This window comes from Cololabis saira, chromosome 1, assembly GCF_033807715.1.
Source record: "Cololabis saira isolate AMF1-May2022 chromosome 1, fColSai1.1, whole genome shotgun sequence".
NCBI classification, from domain to species: Eukaryota; Metazoa; Chordata; class Actinopteri; order Beloniformes; family Belonidae; genus Cololabis; species Cololabis saira.
The window spans coordinates 4,386,615-4,401,125 of NC_084587.1; the positions used below are offsets into that span (position 1 = coordinate 4,386,615).

A 14,511-nucleotide genomic window follows, 5' to 3' on the forward strand; every position below is an offset into this window, starting at 1 on the left:
GGATTTTCTCCATGAAATTATATAATCTATTGCAGGAATTCATTTGAGATCCAGTCGCCAGGTGACATCATGGTTCTGATGACAAAAATCATAACGTTATTTTTTGGATGTGTAAAAATGGCCCGTGGCTTCGAGTTTAATACGCCTCATTTAAAGGAACGGTATGTAATAATTACTGCTATCTAGTAGACGGGTTTTAGTCACTCTCCACCAGATGTTGGCTGTTTTATTACATTAATGTTGCTTCATTTACTTTAATGGCAGTAATAGTCCAGTGGAGGAGGACCAGACCGGGCTCCACCACTGTCTAAATAAATAAATAAATAAATAAAATAATTAAAAAAATTAAATAAAATTAAAAAATTAAAAAAATTTAAAAAAATTAAATATTAAAAAAAAAAAAGATAATAATAATAATAAACTGGCTTGTCTCCATGAAATGATAAAATCTATTGCAGGAATTAATTTCAGTCCAGTGTAGGAGGACCGGACCCGACCCCCCCAAATGGTTCATTATAGGTCTAATTTTAAGGCCGAGCTTCGACTTTCATGTTAAATTTTTACAGTAAATGACTTCAGATGTCAGATCTGAGTCCAGTCGGGCCGAGACAGCGGGACAAATAAAAACAAAAACAAATAGAAAAATAAAAACTGATTGTTTTTAAACCAAGACCGATTCCAGAAGGCTCAGAAAGCTGCAACAGAGAGAGGAGACGTACGTGCAGAGGATGGACTGGTCCTCTCGATCTGCCGGGGGAGAAACTGGGGTCAGAACCACTGAAACATGGTGAAACCAGACGTGCAGCTCCTGGAGAAGCGGCCACCTACCCTGCATCATGCTGCGGTACGCCGTGTCGGTGATGGCGTAGATGTGCGGCGGCATCTCGTGCCTCTTCTTGCCCTTGTACATGTTGACGATCTCCTCGCTGTAGATGGGCAGGTTCTTGTACGGGTTGATGACGACGCAGAAGAGGCCGGAGTACGTCTGAGGAGGACGAGAGACGTTAGAGCCAGGCGATAACGTAACCAGGCATCTATTCAAAGGTCAAGAATCGATGCCCATTTTTAAGATTCAGAATCGATTATCAACATTTGATTCAATAGTGTTATTAAAACAGTTTTGAGCTTGAGTTTCATGAATTATATGACTGTAGTTCTGCAACATATTAATACTAGTATTATATTGAGATTCAACAGCAAGTATTGCAGCTAATGATGCTGTAAGGACCAATCAGCTCCCAGAATGCTGATAGAACTGCTTTCAGAAACATCGTGGGGCAGAATTATCAAACAGATACAGAGCAGCAAACAGAGACGCGTTTAATCTTTTCCACATTCCGTTTTTATTTTTTCCATTTTCCATCTTTTTCGGTTTGCATACTCTTAAAATTAAATACGTTTTGAACCTGCTGTACTCTACTGTCTTTATTTTTTAATAACTTGTACTTTTTATTATTTTACCTCTTTAGGGTTAAGGTTATCATTGTATTTGTTATTTACTTTTAATTGTGTCTTGCTGCTTTTAATGTTGATGTAAAGCACCTTGAATTACCTTGTGTTGAATTGTGCTATACAAATAAACTTGCCTTGCCTTTAATTCTTGAGAATTTGGTTTCTGGCATTTTATGAAAATGTAACTCCAAAAAACTATATAAATGAATGAAATGTAGGCAATTTATGCAATTATAACCATTAAACACATTTAAAGGCAATAAAAAAAAAAGGCACAAGTTATTCTTGTGTCCAACAAAACATTCCTTTTAAACAAAAAAATACCAAAAGTTGTAACGTAATGATGAGAAAAAAAAAAATCGAAATTTAGACATACGAATCGATTTTTAGGAATTAATATGAGAATCGCTTTAGAATCGGAGAATCGTGGCGGCGGCGATGGCGACTCACGTAGATGAGTCCGGAGTAGTAGCGCTCCTTCAGGTTGTGCAGCACCGACGCCTCGTTCAGGCAGGTGAGCTCCGCCATGTCCTCCACCTTGTTGAACTTGGGCGGGTTCATCTTCTGGATGTCGTCCTTGTTCACCTTCACCTGTGGGGGAGAAAGGGGGAGAGTTTAGGGCATCATCTCGGGTCGGCGGAGGACACGCCCCCACCCAGAGGACCCCGTCTCACCTTCTTCCCCGAGTCGGTCAGCTCCACCACGCACTCGTCGCCCTTCTCCTCCTTCAGCGATCCGGCCTCGAAGCCCAGCTTCTCGCTGGGGATCCAGACCAGCTTCTTGGTCGACCAGTCGGCCTGCGCCAGCGGGTTGTTGACGCCGCCGCGGTCGCCGTACAGGAACTTGTCCGCGTCCGACATGATGGCTGCGGACGCACCAGAGAAGACAAACGTCATGGAACAGAAGATTTAGGTTTATTCAACAGCCTTAAAAACCACGGTCAGGACGGCAGCGGTGATGTCACATCTGACCTAAAACCACTTGTTTTTGTTGTTTTCACTCGTAAAAAGGATTACACAGAGGAAAAAAAGTTAAGAAAAAGCTGTGCAGGAGAGGTCATAAAAACCCAAAGGGCTTATAAGCGACTCCCCCATCCTAAAAAACAATAATTCACAAAACCATCTAAGCTCAATACATAGGCCTATACAGTATAACTGATAACTCAGAGTTATACGATACTTCAGAATACAATTAAATAGCTTAGAAATATATTTGAATAGTGGTGAATGAAAAACAGATATATTAAAAATCTATAAACTTTTTTTCAGCTTTTAAATGCAGATAATGTTGAGCATGTTTCACTTAGATGTTTTAAACTGTTCCACAATTAAATGAAAATGTAGCAACTGCAGTTATACAGAAGGGGATATGCAAATCATTCCTTCTTGTGGAGTATGAATGATAATAAGAATTAAACTCAAAATATTTATGAAAATGTCTGCGTAAAGACTAACGGAGTTTAAATTGTAAAAACAATTCAAGTCAAACAAGGTTTACTTTATTCAAGCTGGTGCTTCCTGCAGCAAAAACAGCTATAAATAATAATAAAAAAATAAATTGATGCTGCATTTCCCTAAAAGTTTCCTTAAAAACAAAAGAACTTTTGAAAAACATGGAAGAAATTAAAAATAAAAGATGGACAGACTCAAAAAGGGGTGTGGCCTGTTCAAGCTGGAGGCGTGGCTTCAGGGGCATGTCGGGGGACTTCATGATTTAGGCCCCGTTTACACGGAGCAAAAACGGTGGCGTTTTCATGCGTTTTGGCCGTTCGTATGAACTCCGTTTTCACGTTTGCTTGTAAACGGAGGAAAACGGAGATTTAGGCTCAGAACGTCACATTATGGGACAGAAACGTCACCAGCATCATTTGTGCGACCTGTGTTTACAATTAGTTTGGCCACCGTCAATATCTTCTTGTATTTTACCCGTTTTATATTCTAAAGTCACACTTAAAAGTAACTCCACTTCTCTGTCACTCCAAACGAAAGTCTCTCGTTCCGTCTTGGAAGTAACTGGCAGTCAAGGCTGATTTATGGTTCCGCGTTACACCAACGCAGAGCCTACTGTGTAGGGTACGCGGCGACACACACCGTACGTAGGCTAAGTAGGCTACGCCGTCGATTTAACGCGGAACCATATTATTCAGGCTTCACACGTGTCATTTGTTGATGTTTTTTTCCAGGATTCTGATTGGCTAGCATGACTTTACGTTTCTCGTTACACTGCCCCCTGCAGGTTTGGATGCTCATAGCACCATAACAGCGTATTTATGCAGGTTCGTGTAAACGAGGATATTTTTCAAAACGTAGAGGGGAAAATATCCGTTACTGTAAATACCCGGCTATGTGTAAACGTGGCCTTAAGGTGGGAACCAGTTGGTTTTTTTTATTAAAACACTGAAGCAAGAAGATTTAAAAAGAGCCAACATTAATAATGTAACCTTATTGAAATATCACTTTACTTATACATTTAAATCATTCATATTAAAACCTTTTGAAAGCATCTTGCAGATCTTCATAACAGCATCAAACTCAAAAACACAGTTATTCAGTAGCTTGAACCTCAAATCTGAGTGTTTTTATTTATTCAGAGTCTTCCAGCTGCTAGAATCTCCATCACTACGTACTGTATTTAAATTCTACTGAATAAAAGCGTCATTTCATGTTCGTCAGGCGGCTGAAATACCAACAAGTTACCCAGCAGGCACCACTTCTCCAAATAAATAGTCTGATAGACTTCCGGAGCGTCTGCTTTGTTGTGGTCGTGTTCACCGTGACTCACGGTCGGGCTGCACGCCGCCGGCGTCAGGCTGATACATACCTGTCAAGTTTTAGATTTAAAAATAACGGTCATTTCCCCCCACCAGCCCAACTGAGGTCCTTCATCTACTTTTTAAGACAAATTTACGAGAAATCCAAAATAACTACGTGTCAACCACTTAAAAACTACAATTATGTGCTCAGAATCTGATAGTTCTACCTTTGTTGATACTGAAATGCTGTGGAAATTCCTATGTATGCAATTCCTATAATAGAGCCTAAATGAATACATAAGGGAAATTAAAGCACATTTATTTATTCTAAATATTTTCAGTTAATATACACATTGATTTTCTTCAAGGGAAACATTTACATTTTATTTTAATTTGTCATTTTCACTCATGTGGCTCTGGCCTTCACTGACTGTGTTTCTGTTCCTCCTCTTTAGGAAAGTACATTTTCTATCTCATTTTTAGAGATATTTACACAAAGTCTTCGCTTTTTTGTCAAAATATCTTCTCTCTCTCGTTACATCCATCCATCTCTGATTTGTTGTTCCGAGTTTGTTCCCGTTGTCGCCACTAACCTTGCGAGAACTGCCCCCAGGCTAAAGCAGGGGGCAGTTCTCGCAAGGCCAGTTTGCTGTTTAAAGATTAATACATAATAAAAAACTGGAAATTTACGGCAAAATACTAATACAGGAGGACGGAGGGAAAGAGACGTAAAATACGGTAGTGTCCCGGCCAAAACGGGAGACTTTGACAGGTATGTGGATAAGAGGGAAAGTGGGCTGATAAGAGTGGGCGGGGCCAGTACCATGACGAAGAAGTTCAAGCTTTTATTTTGCAACATCAATGACGGAGCTGAATGTAGACGATAAAATGATAAAGACTAGTTAAACCAGCAACAATCAGACTTCAGACGATTCAGACTCACGACTTCACTAGTTGAGAAATGGTGTCAAAGTGTCGGCAGATTTTAATCTCTTCTCTAGAGAATCTGGTAGGCGGGGCTTAATCATATTAATCACTGACGCCATCAAACTCTGACTTTATTATTGCATTTACCTCTTTAAAAAATAAAGAAAAAAAAGCAATAAACTAGGAGATTATTACTGCATTTACCATTTTCCCCTCTTTTTTAAACCAACTTTGATGTGAAACGTTCTTTGTCCAGCGAGTCATTAAAAGTCTCAAGTCGCCACCATCACATTCTTCACTTAAACTAAAGCCGGGTTCCAGCTCAGGGGGTACCGGGGATCCAATTAAAGCCAAGTAGAAGCTGAGCATCAGGACCTGCTGATTGGTCTGAGTCAGAACCAGGACCAGGACCAGAACCAGGATCAGGACTCGGGTTCAGGCCGCTGGTTCATGTTGTGGGGACAGAGGAGGGAAGGTATTGTTTGTTGGCATGACGTTAGACTGGTTCTGTCCATTATGCTCTTAGCCCGGGGGAGTAAAGGGGGGGTGTGTGTGTGTGTGTGTGAAAGAATGATGGATGTCACCGCCTCGGAGACTCTGTAATTACCTGAGACTGTAAAAGTCGTGTCAAACACCTCGATGACGAGGTGTCGAGTCTCTAATGAGGTCCTGACACAAGCTGAGGTGTGTGTTGCTGTTTTTATTAAGAATCTCATGGAAACAAGATGATCATGGTACTGTCATAAATGACATAAAATGGAAGCAGTATGTTCAGAGATTCCTCCTTTTTCTTATATTAAATATTATATTTTTCTTCAAGTGAAGAGAAAATCCGAAGTGCTCAGGGAATTGTTCAGAAAAAATCTTGAAGGTGCTCTTTGGTGTTGGGGAAAAAAACAATATCTTGTCAAAAAAGGGAGTCCAAGGCACTCTTCTTGTGGAAAAATATTAAAAAGCCTTTATTGAAACATGGCTAATAAGTTTAAAAACATGGGAGCAGAGACCCAGGCCACGCGTTTTGGCGCAAGCCTTCTTCAAGGTACTGCTCAAACGGGAACTCCTAATGATATACACCTGCCATGCCCTTATATTTTTCTTTTTTCTTATATTAAAGAGAACAAAAAACAAACAAACAAAAACAAAACATAACTACAACAGCATTAATAAAACTGAAAAAAAAAAACCTGCAGGGTTGGTAAACGAGATGGGCATTTCCCAACGTGAACCTTTGAGGATATTTGGTGTAAAAGTTCTGCACAAATTAAATAAAATAGCTGATTTCTGGTTTAAATTTGATTTATTATTTAGGTTCTACTCTTCATCCACATCTTTAAACGGCCTCCAGCAACAAATAGTTTGTCTGAATTCCTCCCTTTACCCAGAATTCTTCGCCCCCCCCCCCCTCGTCCAGGTAACACCCCGTCCAGCTGGATGTGGGCGTGGTCCACCTGGATGTGGGCGTGGCCTCAGCATCCTGCACCCGCAGGTCTGCAGCGGTGCGCGCCCCCGCGGAGGAATGCGCGAGCAAGTCCGGGCGCGTGGAGGAGGAGAGCCGTGACCACACCCTCACACGCACGCGCCCTGTACCACCTGTGTGTGTGTGTGTGTGTGTGTGTGTGTGTGTGTGTGTGTGTGTGTGTGTGTGGGCAGATGCCCGTGCACGGATATAGAGGGATAATCCCTCACCTGCGTCTTAAGTCCATTATGTTCTCAGGCTGAGATCAGAGGGGGGAGCGGGAGTGCGCTTCAGGAAAAACAACAATAAAACTAATAAAACAGGTTGATTCGGGTCTGAAGCTGCAGCCTGAAGCTTCTCTCTCTCAAATGTTGCGGCTGCAGCTGAAACCGTCCATGAGCAACTTCCTCAGGAAGTTGCACCAACAGCTTCAACGTGACACGAAGCTGCTTCACTTCTCACATCCGCGTGGACGCGCACGATGTAAAACTGATAATATGGGATGTTGAGTATTTGATCCTTCAAAAATACACTACCCATGACATGAATTACATTAAACTGTGTGAACATTACACGATAAAGAGGGGAAAAAAAACAATTCTATCGCTTTATTTGATATGCATTCACTCATTGGCCTTTATTTAACCAGGCAGGTCATTAAGAACATTCTTATTTACAATGACGGCCTGGCAAGAGACAAGGAAGTGGTTTAGGGGGTAAAACAGTAAAATTGAAGCTCTACAAAAAGGTAGAAAACCATTAGGGAGCATTTTTTGGCAAAGCAGCAGAAATTGTCAGAACACCGACAGCAGCGGAAGAAAGGAAATGTTTCTAGACTTCAAAACTTCAGCTGGAATCAAACCCCAAACCTCTGCCGTGAATGTGTAGCCCGAGGCTCGGGCTGCTCGGTGATGAGAACACCTGGGCAGGTGAGCCGACCCCCCCATGACGCACCAGAGCCCTCGGTTTGACCACTGAAGCCCTTAAACGGCTCAGGATTAGGAGGACTCACCTGGCTGTGGCGGCTCCACCGAGGCTGAGCTGCTCCTGGTCCGCGGGGGGAGAGTGTGCTGGTGCTGGGGCTCGAGTTCCAGCTGCAGGGAGTCGGGACTGACGCTGGCGGCCGCGGCTCCTCCGCCCGTTTTATTTTTCTCAGGTGAAGCCGGAGGCCACGCCCCCCGTCGGAGGCCACGCCCCCCGCCCAGGCGTCGCGGTGCGTTCAGGGGCGCCGCGTAAAACCCGGTACTTGCGGAGGCTGCAAAACTGTCCGAGGAAAAATTTATAAAGAATTTAATTGGAAGGCCAAAACCTACGACGGAGTATTAGGGCCAAACTAAGACAAAAAAAAAAGGAAATTACGAGAATAAAGTCATAATATAATGAGAATAAAGTCGTAAATTTACCAGAATAAAGTCGTAATGTTGCAAGAATAAAGTCGTAATAGAATAAAGTCGTAATATTACGAGAATAAAGTCGTAACATTACGAGAATAAAGTCGTAATATTATCGAGAATAAAGTCGTAACATTACGAGAATAAAGTCGTAATATTATCGAGAATAAAGTCGTAATAGAATAAAGTCGTAACATTACGAGAATAAAGTCGTAACATTACGAGAATAAAGTCGTAATATTATCGAGAATAAAGTTGTAATATTACGAGAATAAAGTTGTAATATTATCGATAATAAAGTTGTAATATTACGAGAATAAAGTTGTAATATTACGAGAATAAAGTCGTAATATAACGAGAATAAAGTCGTAATATTATCGAGAATAAAGTCGTAACATTACGAGAATAAAGTCGTAACATTACGAGAATAAAGTCGTAATATTATCGAGAATAAAGTCGTAATATTACGAGAATAAAGTCGTAATATTATCGAGAATAAAGTCGTAACATTACGAGAATAAAGTCGTAATATTATCGAGAATAAAGTCATAATATTACGAGAATAAAGTCGTAATATTATCGAGAATAAAGTCGTAATATTACGAGAATAAAGACATAATATTACGAGAATAAAGTCGTAACATTACGAGAATAAAGTCGTAATTTATGAGAATAAAGTCGTAATATTATGAAAATAAAGTGGTAATTTATGAGAACTCTTAACAGGAAGAGCAGTCTTCTCCCTGTGTTAAAATTAGGAATATTGAGCAGCATCTTGTGAAGTTATATATATATTTAATATTACGACTTTATTCTCGTAATATTATGACTTTATTCTCGTAATTTTACGACTTTATTCTCATTATATTATGACTTTATTCTCGTAATTTTACGACTTTATTCTCGTAACATTATGACTTTATTCTCTTAATTTTTTTGTCTTAGTTTGGCCCTAATACTCCGTCGTAAAAACCAGATTCTTCAGGACACCATTAACAACTTTTCTCTCCAAGATTTAGTCCATGGGCCAGGCCAGATATCAGTACCACTCAAGGTGACAAAACTTGCTTATAATTTTTTAAAAGATCCATGTCTGTAGATGATATTTTGGTATGATTACCCTTCCTGAGTGGCAGCTGTACCATAGTTATCAGTCATCAGTACTCGAGTTGTAAAAAAAAATCAGGGGGGATGGTGGATTTTATCATATGGGGACAGATATGATAATATAATATATTACAAATAATAGCAGTGACCAAAACACCTGCAGAAATACTGCAGGAATGACATAGCAGCAGTTAAATGCAGCCTTCTGTAAGCTTTAAATATCCACTGGACTTACATCAAATACATCAAAACACAAAAATAAAAAACAGTTTTCTGAACTTATCAATATGACTCTGTCCTTCACAGGATAAGTAAAATGGATCACTGCAAAAACTCAAAATTTTAACAAGAATATTTCTCTTATTTCTAGTTAAAATGTCTCATTTTAGTAAAAAAAATCTCATTACACTTAAAACAAGACTCATCACTGGCAAAAACAACAATTTTCACCTGTTTCAAGTAGATTTTAACTTGAAATAAGTAGAAAAATCTGCCACTGGAACAAGATTTTTTTGCTTGTAATAAGAAGATAAATCTTGTCCCACTGTACACTACAGCTCCCAGGATTGCTTTTAACTCTTTTAAAGGACCATTACAACACAAAATAGGCATTTTCACCTGCCAAAAATTGATTGAAGGCCAAATACAATTAATGAAAAGTTGTTTCTGCCTAAATATGACTTGATCTCATTCTTGATCTTCATAATATAAACACTAGAGCTCACAGGATTGCTTTTAACTCTTTTAAAGCAGCACTATGTAACTTTTCCACCTTAATATAATATTTCCAGAGTCATTGTGATGGTACATCAACTTCCAACAGGTTTAATGAACCTCTGTCATGGTCTGAGGGGTCTGTATCGCCTTCACTGGCACTATGTAACTTTGAGGTGCATGGTAGGAACCCTTCCACACTACTGGTAAAGCACTACCGCTTTTGTCCAAAGGAGCCGCCAAACTCAACAAGAGCTGAAAGTTACGTTGTGCTGCTTTAAAGGACCATTACAACACACAATAGGCATTTTCACCTGCCAAAAATTGATTGAAGGCCAAATACAATTAATGAAAAGTTGTTTCTACCTAAATATGACTTGATCTCATTCTTGAGCTTCATAATCTGAAAATCTGACGTTTTAGCGCTATCGCTCAACGGGCTGCTGTGCGCGCTCCCGCGGCCAGAAATCAGATTCTGGCAGGCAATCACTTTTTCAGGCAATCACTTTTTGGCACGACACTGGCACTTTCGGCTGCAAAACTGCCTGAGGACAAGCTCAGACACTTTAGGGTGGGTGTTCTGCCAATTTCTGCTGCTTTGCCAAAAAATGCTACCTAATGGTTTTCTACCTTTGCAGAGCTTCAATTTTAATGTGGTTTACTCCCTAACCCACTTCCTTTCCCCCCAAGTGTTCCTTGTCTCTTGCCAGGCCGTCATTGTAAATAAGAATGTTCTTAATGACCTGCCTGGCTAATTAAAGGCTGAATGACTGAATGAATATCAAATAAAGCCATAGAATATTTTTTTTTTTTTATCTTTATCGTATAATGTTCACAAAGTGTAATGCAATTCATGTCATGGGTAGTGTATTTTTGAAGGATCAAATACTCAACATCCCATATTATCGATTTTACATCGTGCAAGACATGATGGTCGTAGCAATCAAACTTTGAAAATCGACTGCATAAAGTGTGAAAGAAGTACTGGACAACCCTCTCCCGTGGCGTTGAGGTCTTTATTTATTTTATTTGATCAAAGAAGCCACACCTCTAATTATACATATTTTTTTTACTTGATATAATTTGAGTAAAATTCACCTGGTGTGATCATCATGTCCGTGACTGAGTCCCTAGCGGTCAGGAGAGGAACTGCAGCCAGAAGTTAGTGCTGATTTTTACAAAAAGACCCAAACATACAAATAATTGGTAGATTTTTTAGTTTTTATTGGTACCTTGTGAGTAACAGCTGATTTAACATCAACAGCTCCGATCACTTCAGTGTGGCACGTCCGCTGAAATTAAGTGTATTTAAGTGTATTTATTTATTTTATTAGATGTATTTCTGCATCAAATCTTTTTTATATATTTATTTATTTTATCTATTTATTTTGTATTTATTTTATTAAGTGTATATCGGCATCAATTTTTTAAATATATTTATTTATTCTTTATATGTATTTATTTATTTTTATTTATTTATTTTATTAAGTGTTTTTCTGCATTAAATCTTTTTGATATATTTTTTTTGTTTGTATTTATTTTATTTAGTATATTTCTGCATTCAATCTTTTTAATATATTTATTTATTTATTTTATTTATTTATTTTGCATTTATTTTATTAAGTGCATATCTGCATCAAATGTTTTTTATATATTTATTTTTATATTTACTTATTTATTTTTTATTTATTTTTTTAAGTGTATTTCTGCATCAAATCTTCCGTAACGTCAATAAAAACAGGCAAAGACGAAGAAAACCATTTCATGAAGATAATTGTGCGTTGTCTCTTTAAGGATATAAGTCTGACTTCTTTACGTCACTGATACTGGATCAATAATGGCCAATAATCAACCGATATGCAAAACCCGGGTTTAATATCATAACTATATAACGTAGAAGTAAAACCTGGTGCAGAACAAAAAAAAACACTTATGCGACTTTCAAACGAAGACTTTAAATAGGATTTAATTCTGTTCAGGTTTAAGAAAAACCAGCATCCAGGATTTTCTGTCAGCATCTTCAAGATGAAAGTAAATAAAAGCTTGGATACTCATGGTTTTACCTAAAATACAGAAAATAAACACTTCAAATGTTGAATTAAAAAGTCATCTTGGACAAAAGGTCAAGATGTTTTCTGCGATATTGATACTGTGCAACAAACCCCCAGACAGTTATATCTGACAGAAAGTGATGGATTTAGGTGCATATGTATCTAAGACATCATGTTTTGTACTTTCTTCGCCTTAAAAACTCAGATTTTGGACTAAAATAATCTGAAAATCTCTCAGAAGTTCTTCAACAGGAACAATAAAAGAGACAAAGGAGGAAGTTGAGATGAGTGATTACTCATTTTTGATACCTCGGGGAGGATATGGTGTGTTGGTGTGAACGCAGGGCCTTGTGGGTGCCAGGGTGGGGGGGGCAGGGGTGTGACGCCGCCGATGCCCCCGGGCGGGAACCCCCAACCCCCCCCAGACAGACGGGCTGAAGCCCAGGATGACCTCACGTCGGGGGGGGGGGGTCTCCAGGAGCCTCCCATACAAGGCAACAGGTCTACCTGCCTGGGCCCCCGTCCACCAATGAGCTGCCGGCTTGATTCCCCACCTTATATGGTCAGAGGCAGCAGCAGGCGGAGGAGATGAGGAAGAGGAAGAGCAGCGGCTGCCGGGGGGGGGGCGGCGCTTCTTCTTCTCCTTCTTCCTTCCGAGATGAAGCCTCGTCATCAGGGTTGATGTTCACATGTCACGCCTCACAGACGGGCTGATGGAGGCGGGTTGCAGCATGAAGCACACACACACACACACACACACACACACACACACACACACACACACACACACACACACACACACACACACACACACACACACACACACACACACACACACACACACACACACACACACACACACACACACACACACACACACACTCACAAACATACTTTCACTTCAAAGTTTAAAACTCTGAAAGATTCAATCTGAAACCTGAAACCTCAGTTCTGACGGTTCAGTCAGGTGAGATTTCCACCGCCACGGGGCTCATGTGGCTCATGTTGTTCATGTTGCTCCACCACATCATCAACGCAGCTTCCTGACAGGGGAACACACACACTCACACACACTCACACACTCACACACACTCACACACTCACACACTCACACACACTCACACGTACTAGTTAGTTCAGCTTTGCATGAGCTGTTGTTGTGAAAGCCTCTCGTGTCCCGTCACGTCCTGCAGGGCCGAGGGGGGAAAGTGCCGGAGCGTAGCGGGGTGGGGGGGTTGGGGTGTTGGGGGGAAGACCGGGCCCGTGTTGATGGAAAGACCTGATTTCACCGTGGCGTCCAGGTTCCACCACCCCCAGGTGGAGGCCGGTCCTCGGAGGACGCCGTCGCCGTCTCCAACCAGGCACAAGGGCGTAGGTTTGGTCTCAACATTGGTTGGGACGATATAACGGCATAACCTGCATGTACACTTTTTGCTGGGGACGGGACATTAATAAGACCAAACAGATTGGGTGAACGGGGGTCAGGCAGGGGCGTCAATTGGGTATGCCAAGGTATGGCAGCCGCCACACCTTGGCTTCAAGGGAAAAACTCAAAATCTTAACAAGAATATTTGTCTTATTTCTAGTTAAAATGTCTAATTTTTAGTCAAAAAAAGTCTCATTACATTTAAGACAAGACTCAAAAACAACCATTTTCACCTGTTTCAAGTAGATTTTCACTTAAAATAAGTGTAAAAATCTGCCAGTGGAACAAGATTGTTTTGCTTGTAATGAGAAAATAAATCTTGTTCCACTGGCAGATTTTTCCACTTATTTCAAGGGAAAATTTACCTGAAACAGGTGAAAATTGTCAGATAAGTTATTTTTCTGGTGATGACTCTTGTTTTAAGTGTAATGAGATTTTTTGACTAAAAATTAGAGATTTTAACTAGAAATAAGACAAATATTCCTGGTAAGATTTGGAGTTTTTGCAGTGAGCGAGACTGCATTTGAAAAAGTTCCAATTTTCTTGACCACACAGATAAACTTCTGTGATGATTATTTGCTGGACGTGTTGATTGATACTCCCCATAACCTTGCCATACCTTAGCTTCCACTGAATTGACGCCACTGGGGTCAGGGCTACATTTGTCACAAATATGAACCTAATTAATTGATAGTCTAAATGATCAATGCAAAATAAATCTGTATTGACTTATACTAACTTTCATGTGTATTGGTTCACCTGATACACGGTTCCATTCAAACCTTTGTTTTCAAAAACTACTAAAGAAACATTTTGAAAACTTCCAGAATATTCCAGGATTTTATTAGCAATTTAAATTGCAATATTTGAACATAACTTAAATTATATTAACATACACAATAAATACAAACTTATTAATAATCAAATCATCAGCCAATCAAACGTGCGTTTGAGGGAAAAAAAATGGACCGGCAAATTCAGCAAGTGAAAAGTAAATGTAAGTCTGAACATAATGAAAATAATTCACTTAACCTTTGTCTGTTGTTAGGGTTGCCACCGACCCGTTCTTAGGTTTTAAATTCATAAACTACCACAAAAATGCGTTTATTGCATCTAGGCTTTTTGACTTTGTCAGGAACCTTTATTTCAACAAAATAATATCAAACATTTTTTTTTCACTAAATTATAAAATGCTCTGGTTGAAATTGTTACCTTTTACTTTTTTTCCATTTCCT

General features: G+C 39.7%; 1 protein-coding gene across 1 annotated transcript in view; it reads right to left on the reverse strand.

Moving 5' to 3' along the window:
• Positions 1–7,717, reverse strand: part of myh9a (myosin, heavy chain 9a, non-muscle) — a 46,954-nt gene extending 39,237 nt beyond the window's left edge. The window contains exons 1-5 of the mRNA XM_061729117.1: positions 7,600–7,717; positions 2,127–2,317; positions 1,903–2,043; positions 829–985; positions 720–747 (exon numbers count right to left, since the gene is read on the reverse strand). Coding sequence (XP_061585101.1) covers positions 720–747; positions 829–985; positions 1,903–2,043; positions 2,127–2,312 — 512 coding nt within the window. The 5' untranslated portion in view covers positions 2,313–2,317; positions 7,600–7,717. The remainder of the gene's footprint in view (positions 1–719; positions 748–828; positions 986–1,902; positions 2,044–2,126; positions 2,318–7,599) is intronic.
• Positions 7,718–14,511: the final 6,794 nt, after the last annotated feature.